General features: G+C 47.9%; 2 protein-coding genes and 1 non-coding gene across 3 annotated transcripts; 1 reads left to right on the plus strand and 2 right to left on the minus strand.

The window, feature by feature from the left end:
* Positions 1–888: 888 nt before the first annotated feature.
* EV420DRAFT_t380 lies at positions 889–973 on the plus strand. The gene has a single exon. It is a non-coding gene; the product is annotated as a tRNA-Ala (tRNA).
* Positions 974–1,874: 901 nt separating this feature from the next.
* On the minus strand, positions 1,875–3,692 carry EV420DRAFT_772107 (carbohydrate esterase family 4 protein). Its single transcript, XM_060483409.1, has 12 exons — positions 3,199–3,692; positions 3,114–3,136; positions 3,012–3,067; positions 2,937–2,948; positions 2,810–2,882; positions 2,714–2,760; positions 2,631–2,657; positions 2,450–2,573; positions 2,284–2,390; positions 2,219–2,228; positions 2,048–2,168; positions 1,875–1,990 (listed from the first exon to the last, which is right to left on the minus strand). The coding sequence occupies exons 1-12, from the start codon at positions 3,319–3,321 to the stop codon at positions 1,964–1,966; spliced, it is 750 nt and encodes a 249-aa protein (XP_060321320.1). The 5' UTR covers positions 3,322–3,692; the 3' UTR covers positions 1,875–1,963.
* Positions 3,693–3,726: 34 nt separating this feature from the next.
* On the minus strand, positions 3,727–6,621 carry EV420DRAFT_772169 (uncharacterized protein). The gene is made up of 10 exons (XM_060483410.1): positions 6,092–6,621; positions 5,977–6,043; positions 5,803–5,926; positions 5,220–5,754; positions 4,858–5,167; positions 4,707–4,807; positions 4,462–4,657; positions 4,341–4,398; positions 4,176–4,292; positions 3,727–4,125 (listed from the first exon to the last, which is right to left on the minus strand). The coding sequence occupies exons 1-10, from the start codon at positions 6,209–6,211 to the stop codon at positions 4,065–4,067; spliced, it is 1,689 nt and encodes a 562-aa protein (XP_060321321.1). The 5' UTR covers positions 6,212–6,621; the 3' UTR covers positions 3,727–4,064.
* Positions 6,622–13,994: the final 7,373 nt, after the last annotated feature.

Consider the following 13,994-nt stretch of genomic DNA (forward strand, 5'->3'; position numbering starts at 1 on the left):
ACAGCTATGATCTGCCCCTCATTTACTAATGCCCTCCGGGCGCCACTAACTCCCATCGGCAAACCTTCACGCTTGAGAGGCATAGGTTCGTCCAATGCACGACCGAGGAGCCGTCCTCGTGCATACGCAAACGCGCGACGCTGAACCCGTCCACGCCACTCCAAGTCATCCCCCCAGAGTCCCCCTATAAACTCGGAAGTTTCGACTTTTGGCCAATCACCCATAATTCACTGGTACATGCAGTTGGGAGCGGCAGCCAGCCTGACTACGAGGCTATTTTCGGCGTCCTTTCGACGTGGCAGAGCCAGGGTATCATGGATTGCGGTATCCGGTGTTTCATACCGGACCTCCCGAACGCTCAGAGTCCCAACAAAAAGGGCTGGATGCGGTGTTTTGATATGCGTGACCCTGTGTCTGGGGAGACCCACGAACTAACTATCACTTCTCTCACGCTTACCGACACGTTCAAGTGCGACATACACAATTTCCCCCAGCATCGTGATGGGGAAATTGTCGAATCGGCGGTGGGGAACGCGTCCATTCCCATGACTGGGATTGTGACCGCATCTGGAAGCGTATTCAAGATGAACTGTTCGCCTGTGTGGACTGCGGTGTACGACGATAACAGTGCACTTGGGATCGAGCTCTGTGAAGTATTTGAAGGCCATCTTGAGATGTCGGTAATGTATGATTCAACTGTCACTGGTTCAGGAAGTAGATATCAATTCAGAAGCGGCCTGTGGGGCATACGGATGCGACACCAGGGCTAGTAGACATTGTTGTCGTGCCGATGGTGGACTTATTAGATTCTTGTTTTGTCTGGGGTGTATTCAATATTTTATGTTCTTCGATGAGCGAGAGCTACATTGTCTCAAACATAGAAATATTGGGCACATGGTATAGTTGGTTTATCACGCCCGCTTAGCACAACGTTAGTTGCGGGAGGTGTTGGGTTCAATTTCCAATGTGTCCATTTCAATGAGTCCTGACCATTTTGTTTTTTAATAAGCCCTGGAAGTGTCTTGAAGTTCTAGGATTGTGCACAAAACCTCCAGGGGGTGTAAGTTACGGTTTGTTTCCAACCCTCCCGGAGGGGCTGTTTTGATACAGTATTTAACGCTACCCTATCTTGAACAGTTTGAAGCTGAAGGCTGGGCCGGGGCGCCCTTCGAATCCAACAGTCTGAGGGTCTGTTCTTATTCCTGCGCTATCGGCAGGTATCGCGTATGGTGCGGATACAGCCCAGCTGCTTGAAAAGACTGGGCTTATTCTGGGAACCGACTCTTCGATAGCGGCAAAACATTCTTTCCATACATGTTCACTGGATACCAGCTAGCGAGCTTGTCTAGATGGGGTGAGAGTAGTATCAACGTTATCTGAGCATCTGCTGTAGTTTACCCCGGAATAATGGTAGCCCTACAGCTACAATCTTTGCAGATCCCCTGAAATATACTGCCGCAAATACGTCAAATTCTCTGATGCGCAATCCAGACGTTGTAACGAAAGAAATGGCATTTCGCAGGGTTGAGAATGGAAGGGACAGGTTAGGAGAAAGGGAAGAAGTAGTGCACAAAACATTCGTGATTCGGCTAGGTTACATAGAAGCTCCCGCGCACGTGAAGTTTTGAGGGAATCCCTGGAAAATATCTTTTCTGAAGAATCCATAGTGTGAATCATGTGTATCACAAAGTAGACGGCATTGAAGGTGAATTTTGGTCGGACTGGGGCAACAACGTAGAGTATTACTCAGTTCTGAGTAGGAGGGAAGTTTTGAGAAGAGAATTCGTTGATGAGTGTACTGAAAACTTGCTTGATCGCCCGCAAGTCGTATAGCTGTTTTGTAACTTCATTTTCCTTTCAAACGACCAGTAATTTATGAAATCGTAGTGGTATTTGGAAAACAGCAGGTACTAAATAAAAATACAGCGCCAGTCCGAGTCTATGCAACAAGACAGTCCATCATCTAAGATGTTCCACACGTCCACGAGGCCTACAAACGGCGAAAAGTTAGCAACCAACCATTGATACATTCAAGAGAAACGCACACATCTTTCACGCCAGGCGCTCCAATGCTCAAATATGCTGGCAAGCCAAGACATTCAGCAATGGTTACAAGGTTGTATCCTGCACCTTGCAAGACCTCAAGGGCATGCGGGAGAACGGTCGTACTGCAAACGCGTCGATACTAGCTCATACCGTGGTTACGATAACCACTCACCTAGTAGTTTCTAGACATATCAAAGTTAGATAAGATTTCCCAGTAAAAGTTACCCAACCACTCACCGACAGTCTCGTGGTTCAGAGTCAAGATCGTGCTAGGATGCTTACCCACGAGAGTATCATACCCTGCCTCACTATCCGCGGGGGATACTCCCACAGAATCACCAGAACTGCGCAGAAGCAGGCGTCAAAACTCATATTCCGTTTAAGACAGAGAAGTCAGACGTACTCGAAATCCCAAATAATCACGCTTTGATTGTGCGCAGCAGCGACCTGCAACACGCCATCGTTGTAACTTCCGTATGGAGGTCTCATGAATGCAACGTTAACTCCGAGTATTTTCGCCAGCGCCGCTGCAATGTGCATTAGCATCGAGTTAGAAATCCATTAACGGTTGACGAGAAACATACTATCAGTGAGAGTGAATTCACTTTCGACTATCAACATCCCGAGGTTAGAAATCTTCTTGACGCCATGCCATCGAACTGCATACCTTGGTCAGAAGACAGCGTAGCTAGATCTTTATGGGCCCATGTATGCCTGTTTTCAAAATAAGTTACGGACCCGAGTTCGGAGAGTAAGCACTCACGAAGCGATCTGATGACCCTTCGAGTATGCATTTTTGATCGCTGCCACCTCGTTGTCACCGTATATACAGCCGTCTGGGGGACGCGCATGAGTACTAGAAAAACCATCCGATAACATGCAGAACTCACAGTTGTTTCCATCTGAATAATTGGGATTTTATTAGATCCAAACCACACGGGAGGCAAAGTCGAAATGGTACGTACTAACAAAGAACGTGCCCTTGGCACTCTTTGCATCGAGCATATCGACAATGTTTTGCCTAAAATCTGTGAGTATACGATACAAATTAGATGTGACCTGCGTACGAATAAATGTATGGACCGTCATCCTAAGCAGGTAGCGTACGAATCAGTCAAGTGAATTCAGCGTGATGCGAAGAGCTCGACGTACAAAAGTGAGAGCAACCGTATTTGGCACAGTACATGAGGTGATCACACCACCGGTCTGTCGCTTCGTGGGGTGCGAAAGGACTGTAGTAGCCAATGCGATCGTGAGGAAAGCGGACGACAACATCTTGATCTGAATTTGAATGTAAGAAAGCTGAGTTCAATGAAGGGGAAGTTGGATGGAAAATTAGAGGTAGCAGTCCCGCCTTTTATATAAAATCATTGCTGCAAGTTAGTGCACGCAGGACGCTAATCAGCGGCTGCTCAGACATACAAGGCAGTGAACACAGTTAGGCGAAACCACGGTCAGCGCCTTTCGAAGGTCTCAAATTCCGAGGTGGCCGTCATAGGGGGGTTCCTGCAAAATGTCCGATTCTGAGACGATACAATTCTCCACGATTCTGGTTCCGTAATCGTGAGAAGGAACGAAGGAATACCCGGGTGGATTCATTTCCTTCAAGTTAATCTCCTTCCTTCCTTCCTTCTTCGGCGCTCTAATGTCTCAAAATTGTGTCCAGACTCCAAAAGTACCGGTCTGACCGCACCGTAACCATTCGAAAGTCAGTATCCTCTCGTTGCCAGAGTTCGTTTAAGCGCCATAGAGTGTTGCTTCGAACGATGACGCACGGTGTTGTTACAAATTATGGTCGCTGTTGGGCTTACTCAGCATGCCGATTTCAAGCCGGCTGCGTACTCAGGCTTTCCCCCTAAGTGATAGTGATTATAGTGAACCGCCAATAAGTACTCTAACCTTGTTACAGTGATCTCGACAATAAAAGTAATTCACTTGCTCGGCAGAGGTTTTTGATATACTCACAAACCACTTCATAATAGACGTCCATGTCTCGCAGAACCCAAGTCGTATTTTTGTCAAAGGGGGGTCAGACCTGCTTCTCTACTATGCCAAACAGGAACATTGTTGTCATTTCCTCTGTTGGATCATAAGCGCTTGTTGCTCGGACAAGATACTAGCAATCATACCCGTGAATCGCAAGAACAGGAGTGTCAACCAAGTTCGTCAAGAATAAATCATTGTTATCGGGTGTTAAGGATGTTTCCAATACAGAGAGAAGGATGGGATCAATAAATCGGGCAGATCTGAGCGACTGTAAGCAGAATAAAATACATCGGATATAAAATAATTACCTCGAGAGCGTCAGAGGGACGTAGGACTGAGATTTGATGTATGCCGCAGCCGGAATAACTGTATGTACGATGTTAGTGAGCCCAAAGTGCTGTAGTTCGAGTTTAAAGGAAAGGTACTGACCTCCAAGAACCCTATCAGGATACCTCGATGCAATGTACCAAGCACCCTGGCCTCCATTAGAGTGTCCCAGTATGATAGCAGGGATATTCGGCTCGAGTTTCCAGGGAAGCCATGCCTTATTAGCTGCCAAAATTGCGACCAGGGCGTCAAGAGACGCCCAAGTGTCTTTGATACTAGGTCCGTGCCAATCAAGTCCCTACAAAGCAACGGTGAACGATAAGAGACGCTGCATTGGATCCACGCACCCACGACGTCCTTCCCGTCGGAATGACAAACCAGGAATACGAGTTCCGAGGCAAAGCGTCAGCCCAGAACGACTGATCCACAATGTCAACGCCAGCACCATCTTCACATTGAGAATTGAGTAATGTGACGTTAGGAATTGTTAAAACGTACGAAGGGCCAATATAGGAGGCTTTGGAGGTCCAGAATACCTGGGCGGCAACGCAGTAAAAACAGTTGGCATCGATCTAGCATAGAAATAAGACCCTTTGATGGGTGAATACACCGACTCCATCCAACCAGAGAGTTGATTCACTGGTAGGGACTCGATTGTTACTATGGTCTCAGAGGCACCTGATGTCAATGTGAGCTTCAGGTCAATGGATGCCCGGTTGAAAGGTCGCGTCTGGGTTATTTGGACTGGGACAATACGAGTTTGTCCTTCGGCTATTCGAGTAGGTCGAACAAGAGTCAAAGTCAAGCCCTGACGGAACGTAAGAGAGTGACAATTGGCAGAGAATGTCGAGCTCGTTTACCGAGGAGGAATCTGTTGACACATCTGTAACAGTCCACCAACCATCAACGCTTCGCAACCCGATGCCAATGGCGTTTCCAAAGGCGAAGTTATCTACGAAATCACAAATGACGTCTTGTGTAGTCTCTCGAATTACACTGCCGAGAGCGTCATCAAATTTCACGGAAAGACTGATGCTTTGGACAGGAATTTCACGATCTTGAGTATGTGGGTCTCCGAACAATCTGATCTCATAATCCCCGCTTATGAAGATGTCATAATGGGTTACAGAATCGTTCGACGGGGTTGTAGGCAGAGGAGCTTGCTGTGGTAGAGATCGTTCCATTGCATAGATGTTCCCAGAGTACCATTGAGGTTCTCTTCTTCCGTTCTTGGGAAGAATTGTAAAATAGGACCCTTGAATGAGCTGTACGAGCAGGTGTGGAACAGGGGTCGACTTTGAAGGATTTATTGGAGGGTGGACTGTGAGCGTAGAGCGAAGCACAGCGTGATGTTGCAATGCAGCCCATCCCTCTGTTGCGCGAAGGGATTCCCATCTTTCACGGCATTGTCAGTGTTCCTTATGAGCAGTATAACGCGCATACCTTATGTCTGGAAACGATATTTCAATGTCGCCAGCATCTTTGAGAACTACAGAACTCCATGCAACCCTTCCGCCATCTGCATAAGAGGATGGCCAAGTCTTGGCAAAGTTAATTGGCTCTGATACTAGACATCATTCAGCTCCAATGCTCATGTTGATGCTTCAATGCACTTACAATTCAAAGGGAAAGAAGGCGAGATAAATTGTTGTTCTCTAGCTTGTATTGGGAAAGGACCTAGGACCTTGAGATGGTAAGATGCGTGTGCTAGCTACAAATCCGGGACGCTTACATCCCAATGCTTTGAGACCTCAACAGTCCATTTGGATTCGGAGCTAAAGGTACTTTGCCTAGTAGCATATGCCGACAACATGCTGGCGAAACAAAAGACGGTCTGAGTGAGTGGACGCATCGCACCATTTCTGGTCAAGGAGAGGTTCGAAATCGCGTCGTCACATTCGGGCCGTAGTTGGCCCGGGTTACCGAAATGTTGGTACGATTTTGATCTTTCATGCTACTACCACGCATACGACCACACTTTCAACAGGATAGCTCTGATATGAATAGTGACGGAAGAATCCAGACTCATATCACTCCTAATGCTATGTCGGGTTGGCGTTCAAACGTTCACATTGTATGAAAAGAGACACCTACCTCACGATATAAAGTACAATGACAGCAACATTACCTACAATAATCCGCCTCCACGAAGACTTCTGAACCACGTTTACCGGAACATCTATCCTCCTTGAGCCATATCCAGTCGCTCAGCCAGCCGAACATCCTGTGCCCGATCCAATCCTGCCATATCAGCCGCCACGGTTTTGATAACGTCAAGTGTTCTAACTTGGTATGAAAGAGAAAGTTTAGTGAATCATAAGCTGTAAGCGGTGTTAGCATAACTAGAGGGAGGCTTTTGTTGGGACATACCGACGTTGACCTGAGGGTTAACATATATTTTCGGCCGGTGGGGAGTGTTCAAGAAATGCATGTCAATAGCTATAAGGTAACACTCCGACGACGTGCATTCTGTACTGCCTCTGAACTGCAACGGCAGCGGGGGGAGATAATCTCCCGTAGGCGTAGGTGTATTCCGCTCCAACTCTGACAAAAGTGAGGACATGTATGAGAACGAAGAGACTTTTCGCTTACTGGGAAGAGACCCCGCAAGAAACCACGCCGCGTCAAAAACGGCCACTCCGTTCCAACAACTGGCAACCTCGATAGGTTCACCTTTCCGGAGGCTTTTAACAGCTCGGGTGTCCGAGGAAAAATAAGGCCAGATTTCTTTCGCTGTCCGTCCACAAGCATCACGTATTACCCATCTGGTAAAGTCATAAGAGGATGGATAATGCACAGCAGGGAAAGACACACATGTCATACAGCCCCACTCCATCAAAATCAAGAGCACAAGCGAGATCATAATCTCCTTCCTTCGTGTTGATTAATCGTACAATAGCTCCTATTTGTGAACACAGTGTCAGGATACCCGAAGCGATGGATAATGAACGAAAAGACGAACTCCAGTCAAAATAAACATCGTTAAAGAACAGGACTTTCGCAAAGGACTTGCCATCTTGATCACCCATGACACGCAAGGGTTCCAAGGCCTTGTTCCTGATATCTGCCATGTAAGAGATCCTGTCGGGGCTGTTCAGCCCCCACCTATCCCTTATGCCTTCCTGCACCACTATATGGTTCTCAATGCCCTGTTCATCGAGTTCCTTCTGGAAGTTACGTAGAATCTCTTGCGTTCCATCTACGGAATTTGATTCGTAGATGGATACGAAGACGTTTTGTCGTCCTATGTGTTCGATGAGGAGCTTCATCTCCTTCGTCCACGAGGGTAAGACCTTTGCTGAATTATACAGATTAGCCGCAATGTAGTATGTGCCGTTTGACAGAAGGGGGGATATGGGGGCATCATGGCGGAGGTAAGAAGAGGAAGGGTAAGTCGGTGCGAACAGAAGGAAAAGGCACCATATAAAACACAGTCGGAATCGTGTTCTCCTCCGTGGCGTCCACCGAGACCAGTTAGATATATGGGCGGCATCGAATATTGTCAACGCTGGGACACATACTGTCGTAAATGGGAGGTATACAAGAAATGTCGAAAAGTATCCCAAATGATAGGCGAAAAATATTGCGGTAGAGAGAGAGAATGCTGTGCATGCGATGAGTATGCCGTGGTAGTGAAGGGCAGTCGCAGTGAGAGTCCTTCTATGTTTTCTGTAATAGTATGTGTCCCTCATCGCCGTTCATGATCAACAAGGGAGTGGTGAATGCACCGCCCCACGACGCCCAGCACGTTGCTATCGATCGCAGCTGTGTAGGACCCTGTCCGGTGATGCATCACCGTTCTGCCACAAATAGACTTTGGTGGTACAACTTACCTTGATATAGTAAATCTCGAGATTCCTAAGCACCGGAATACATACATGTAAGGAGACAGGAAAACAGGAAAACAGGAATTGATCGGTCGCTGATACAGATCAGGTAAATACTGTACCATTTCGATCAATTCGAATGCAATCCAAGAATTTTCGACCAAAAAAAATTCAAAAGAAATCGGAATAATCGAGAAAAAATCATTTCCGTTGCCAGATTTTTTCGCTGTGACGCGTGACATTCGAATTGAACGAAATGGTACAGTAGAAATAAACTACTACCGACCTCGATGGCTCATTGTGAGAAATAATGACAGTCGTAGCAACATGAAGGGTAGTTTGGAGATATACGGACCGCTAAATATTACTATTTACTCGGTACAATAAAACCAGCTGAGCCAACAGATTCCAAAATAACGCTGAACCCACCGATATATACTTGGGCGCTACTATCGAATACTTTCTCTGCGACCTCTTCAGCTATACCAACCTGCGCCAAGAAAAGGACCTTTTCTTCGTAGTCCAAATTCGTTGCCAAAACTAACGTCTTGTTTCCTACCGTCCACAAACCTACATCAATCGAGTCGGAAGTCGTCACTTGCTGGAACTTTACGTTGGGATTAAGAATGAATGAAGTAATTGTCGGAATGGAAAGTGCTAGCGCTGAGGCGGAGGCTTTGATATCGGCAGATGTGGGGTCATCCCATGATACGACGCCTGTGACGAATGCTAGGTCACTATGTTTGTACACAACCGTAAGAAATGGATGATTACCTAGAGCTCCATGGTTGATCCCGACGATACTCTGAACAATAAACTCTTTCCCAGTAGGGAATCTCTTCCAGTAGCTATAGAAAAGAGCATTTTAAGTTCTTGTTAGATGAGTGGGGGGAATGAACATACGACCCATTCCCAAACGCCTGAGGGACCGCCCAGACTACCTTATTTAACTCCCATCCGTTGACAAATATCCTCTCCCGGAACTCATCTTCTCTCGTCGATATATCCTTAAAGGAACCTTTACAATTATCACATCCACAATCCCCATAATCACGCGTGCACACCGTGCCCCATTCGCTTGAGAATGTGACATTGTTCCCGATCATGTATGTATCCTGCATGACGATATCTGCCCCGCTCGCGTATGCTGTAAACTCGTAATTCTCGCAGTTCAATACGAGGGATACAGGGTGGTAGCCTGATCCTCCTTGTCCATCTCCACCGTCGAGCGAGGTGATGAGGTTTGAGGCTATAAGGGTCGCGTTGAGCGGGTCGGAGGTGCCGTCTGGTTCGTCGGCGGTGTACCATAAGAGAAGATTGGAGCGCGACTTGATGCGGTTTATTTGCTCCGTCACGGATGCACTGTTCATGTACGTTCTGGAGAGTAATGAGAGAACTTTAAGAGGAACTAAGGAGTGATTCTTACGCTCGCATGTCGTACATGAGATAGATGCCTACTCGCTCCATTTCATCTAATACTTCATCAAGTGCCGTTAGATTTGAAAATGTCGGCACCGGATGAATCTATAGCATCGGTTATGTACAGCGGTAACAATAGAAGAATAAAATCCGTACAATGTTGAATCTGTCAAAATATTAGGACAAGCAGTACACACTAGAATGAACACCAACCCTTGCTCCTTCAGCGTTCCAATGGCCGACAAGTTGACAGCCAGGAATGAGTCAAACTGGGTGTAGAAACCAATAGGAAAGACCCTTTCGTACGCCCCGTCTTGGTGCGCTGGTCGGGCAAGTAGACCTCCGGTGCGCATGTCCATCTTGGTAACAGAACCAATGTCATCTGGAGGCGCAGGTAGATAGCTCAGCAACGCTGTTGTCGCGAATTGCTCCCCCACTTCTGTCTCTGCTGTACAGGATATGTTGTACGCCTCAGTTCTTGGAGTCAAGGCAGACAGGGATAATGGAAGAGCGTATTTCGCCGCATTGAAGGGAACTCTTCCACTAGCTAGGGTCTTCCCTTCAGCAGACACAGTAACTTTCAGAGTAGCGCCTAGAGTGCTAGTGATGGGTGACGCGCCGACAATAAGGGAGTACGTGATGGGTGTATCGACGAGGATAGATACGGCGGTTGGGTCGTCAACAATACCGTCTTGGTCTTCTGGCAAGTACGGTCGAAGAGCAGGCCCACATCGTAGAGCAAACAGAGGTGTGGAGAACTTCTCAGGTACTGGAAATTCACCGCCTATTATACAAGATCAAGGTCTATCGCTGATTCATCGCGATCTACTGACCTGGAGGCACGATGGGCTCGGTGCTCATGTAATTCTTGTTGCACCTATAGCTGTATCAAACCTGATGCATGCTGTGGAGAAATTGTAGCCTACCATGTCTGCGCTGTCACCAACGACAGTAGAGATACGAGCGCGACCAGGGACATCATCGTGGTTTGATCGAGAAAGAGCTCAGCGAGCCATATGCCTTTTTACATCGGCTTTAGAAGCAGGCTGAGGTCGCGTGCTCAGAGGAGGTATATTTGTCAAAATCGTCGCACATGGACGCGCGAGATAGACTTTCCTGGGTATAAACGTGCCGAGGGTTCTGATGCGGAATGATGGTCATCAGGTATTGAGAATGAGGCTGAAGAAAGGGAGGTCCTAAGGAGAATCATTCAGTCAGAAGGATTTATCTTGCTGAAACAGACTCAGAACGCACTGGCACATTACAAATCCGTCCTGCGATACGCTGTTCTTTCTGGGATATGAATACAAGAGCCCGACGTTCGTTCTAATGATGGTTCGAGGTTAAGACCAACGATGACCTTGGTCTGATATCGTAGTTGAATGTTTCTGTGTTTCAGTAGGAAACCGCTGGTACTTATCTGCGAAGGAAACGATAAACATACAACTTACGAACCAGGAAAACGCTTGTACAACCAATAGTGTCGAAAGGAGCAAGGAGCTGGTTGGCCAACCGCCAGCTCGCATTTAACATTAGTGTGACTCAAGTATTAGAGAAAACAGGACTCGGCAAATAGTTTTGCAATTTTTCCAAGGTGCAGTGTTCGGCGATGTCGCACTGCATGGCAGAATAATAGAATGATCCAGAGTATTAAACTTGATTTTATATTCGATGAATACAGATGATCCCTTCTAAAGTCAGAGCCCCAGTTCATCGGCGTATGGTAGGCTGGCAATGTCACCAACAGCAACAAAAGTCGGCTTGGCGCTGACGAGCGACGAAGCAGCCTACGAGAACGTGTGAGGACATCACTACACGCATAAGGAGTAAGACAAGCCTTGGAAACAGAAGCAGCCGTGACGCCGGTAAACGGTTCAAGCACGGCATTGACGGAAGCATCAGAGCCAGAAAGGACCTATGAATGTTTTGTTACTTGGAGTGAAAAAAGATGTGGGAGAGTGCAGCGTACCTTTGAACCTAAAACGTTGACAAAGCCATCCCGACCTTCGATAACAGAAGCGGCGGCGAATTTTGCCTTTGCAGCAGCTTTAGCAGCATCATCCTTCGAGAGACCATTAGCGGCAGCCTTGAGGGCCTGGACCGCGGCCTTGCCAGCTTCCTTCACACTTGCACCGCTTGAGCCTTGAACGAGGAGACCGAAGAGACTGGCATCAGAGTAAGGAAGGTATACCGACTGCACACTGGTGCCAGAGGGTATAGCAGAGGCGATAGGGGAAAGCCCTTGGGACCATTTGATAGATGGGGTCGGCGAAAGGTATGCGGACAAGGCAGCAAGATCGGGGCTGGGGGCCCCAGTGGTACCAAATCCGATGAAGACGGTTTCTGGACCGCCATGGGCTTGCAAACGCGTCTCACCACCAAAGTAAGAGGAGGCAGAGGTCGAGGATGCAGCTCCCGCAGACTTTGCAGCGCCGCTGAAGCGCTGGACGAGCTCGGACAAGGTACCTTGGTCAATGCCTGTGCCGAGAACAGCAATGTTCTCCTTGGTAAAGGCACTCTTAGCAAATGCAGACACGTCCTCTACCGTGAGCGGGCTGTGGGGAGTTGCAAAGAGGGACGAACCGAGGCCGTTGCGGAAGGCGAGAGCGTGGGCGAGCTCGATGGCATAGACGGCGGGGTCTGATGAAGCTTGGGCGCTCTCTGCCTCGACGACGGGCGTCACGTACTCTTGGAATTCATGGCGGGTGAATTTCGCAGACTGAATGTATTCAGCCAGGAGCTGGACGAAGAATTCTCTATTTCTTCCCTTCAGCAACAGCAGACGATGACGACGAACTCATTGGATACTCACTCATCACCACGAAGAAACTCAGCCGTCAATGCTAGATGCTCCCGACCCAGCGACGCGGACAACACGCCACCATATAGTTCGCTCTGACGAATTGTTCCCAGCGCTGAGCGGAATGCAGAGCTCTGCTCAACGATGAGTACACAGAAAAACCAATAACGGTAAAGACTCGCCTTGAAGGAAAAGTTTTTGAGAGCATGGGCAGCGCCGGGCTTCGTCTCAAATCTGCTGCCTGCTTTTACGAGGAACGTGACGGACGACGTCGGCTGGTTTGCGTCGACGGCGGCGACCTTGTAGCTGGCGCTGTCGGCGACAGTGGCGAAGGAGCGCGCTATGCGAGGCACGCGTCGAGCAGCGAGCATTTGGAAAAAGATGGAGAGCAACGTTGACGGCGACGAGTAGCTTTTCGGGAAATCCGGATTCGACCGGCACAGGAAATTCGGTGCGCTGATTGGTTCGGCAATCTCCGGAAAAGGAACGCACCTCCGTCTCTTCTTTGGCAAGTCTTTCCCACAGTTACTTAACTTATCTTTGATATATATTATTTAAATAGTAATCCGAACGCAAGTTTCCAAACTTCAAATTATGATGAACGTAGTCAAAAAAAGTATCGTATTACACTATACAGGTCGTTGAGTATTCTATTTACACCTTCAAATTGCACATCTACAGCACGTGATTCGATTTATTCGTGGTCCGCACTGGTTACTTGCCCAGGTTCGACCGAATAACGTCTTGCAACGAGTATCCATCGTCCTGAGAGAAAAAAAATGAGAACATCAGAATATCGAATACGCGTTGGACAGACCTGATCCAAAGACCACGTAAAACATCCTGCCATCCCTGACTGATTCGCAAATTTGGCCTTGTCCGCAAGACTATAAGTATCGTCGTAAGAAACAACGGTAGTCTTTGCCGTGCTGTACAAGAACTGGGGGAAAAAGTCAGCAGGGATTAAATAAAAAAAAACAGAAAGTCGGGTGCTTACTGGAGTATCACTGCAGTCATCCCATCCTACCGAGTATCAATCAGACATTCATAATTGAAAAAAAAAGGTGCAATACCCATAGTGAATCCGTTGGCACCGCCGTACGTTCCGTTCGACTGTTTCTTCAATGCACCAGCACTGACCAGCTGCTTAAACGCCACCTGGGATCCCCACCATTGGCTGAGATCACCAGCCACAGCGTCAGCACGCTCGACAAGCGGCGCATGCTCATGTGGGTCTGCCGCAGGGGCGTAGCTATTCGAGAGTCTTGTAGCTGTACTCTTTGAGACGTATCCATAAAGAGCCAATCCCAGTAGCATCTTTGACGCCGGAAAGCCAGCTTTCTTCCATTGCGAAAGAGCAGCCTGGGCGTTAGCCTCCGGCTGGCTAGAGCTACCACAGGGGTTCCCTGCATACAGTTAACATCTTCGCATCTGTGTGTAAGGAAGAGACGTACCGAGGGGTGCATTGGGTCCAGGGTTAGCCGATGCTCCATTAACATCGTAGTTCATGATGTTGATATATGACATCTGAGCTGCGTAGTCTGATACGTTAGACAAAGGAGCGCCACTGGGGCCAAGCCAAGGATGGT

The sequence above is a fragment of the Desarmillaria tabescens genome (assembly GCF_030435595.1).
Source record: "Desarmillaria tabescens strain CCBAS 213 chromosome Unknown EV420scaffold_376, whole genome shotgun sequence".
Classification (NCBI taxonomy): Eukaryota; Fungi; Basidiomycota; class Agaricomycetes; order Agaricales; family Physalacriaceae; genus Desarmillaria; species Desarmillaria tabescens.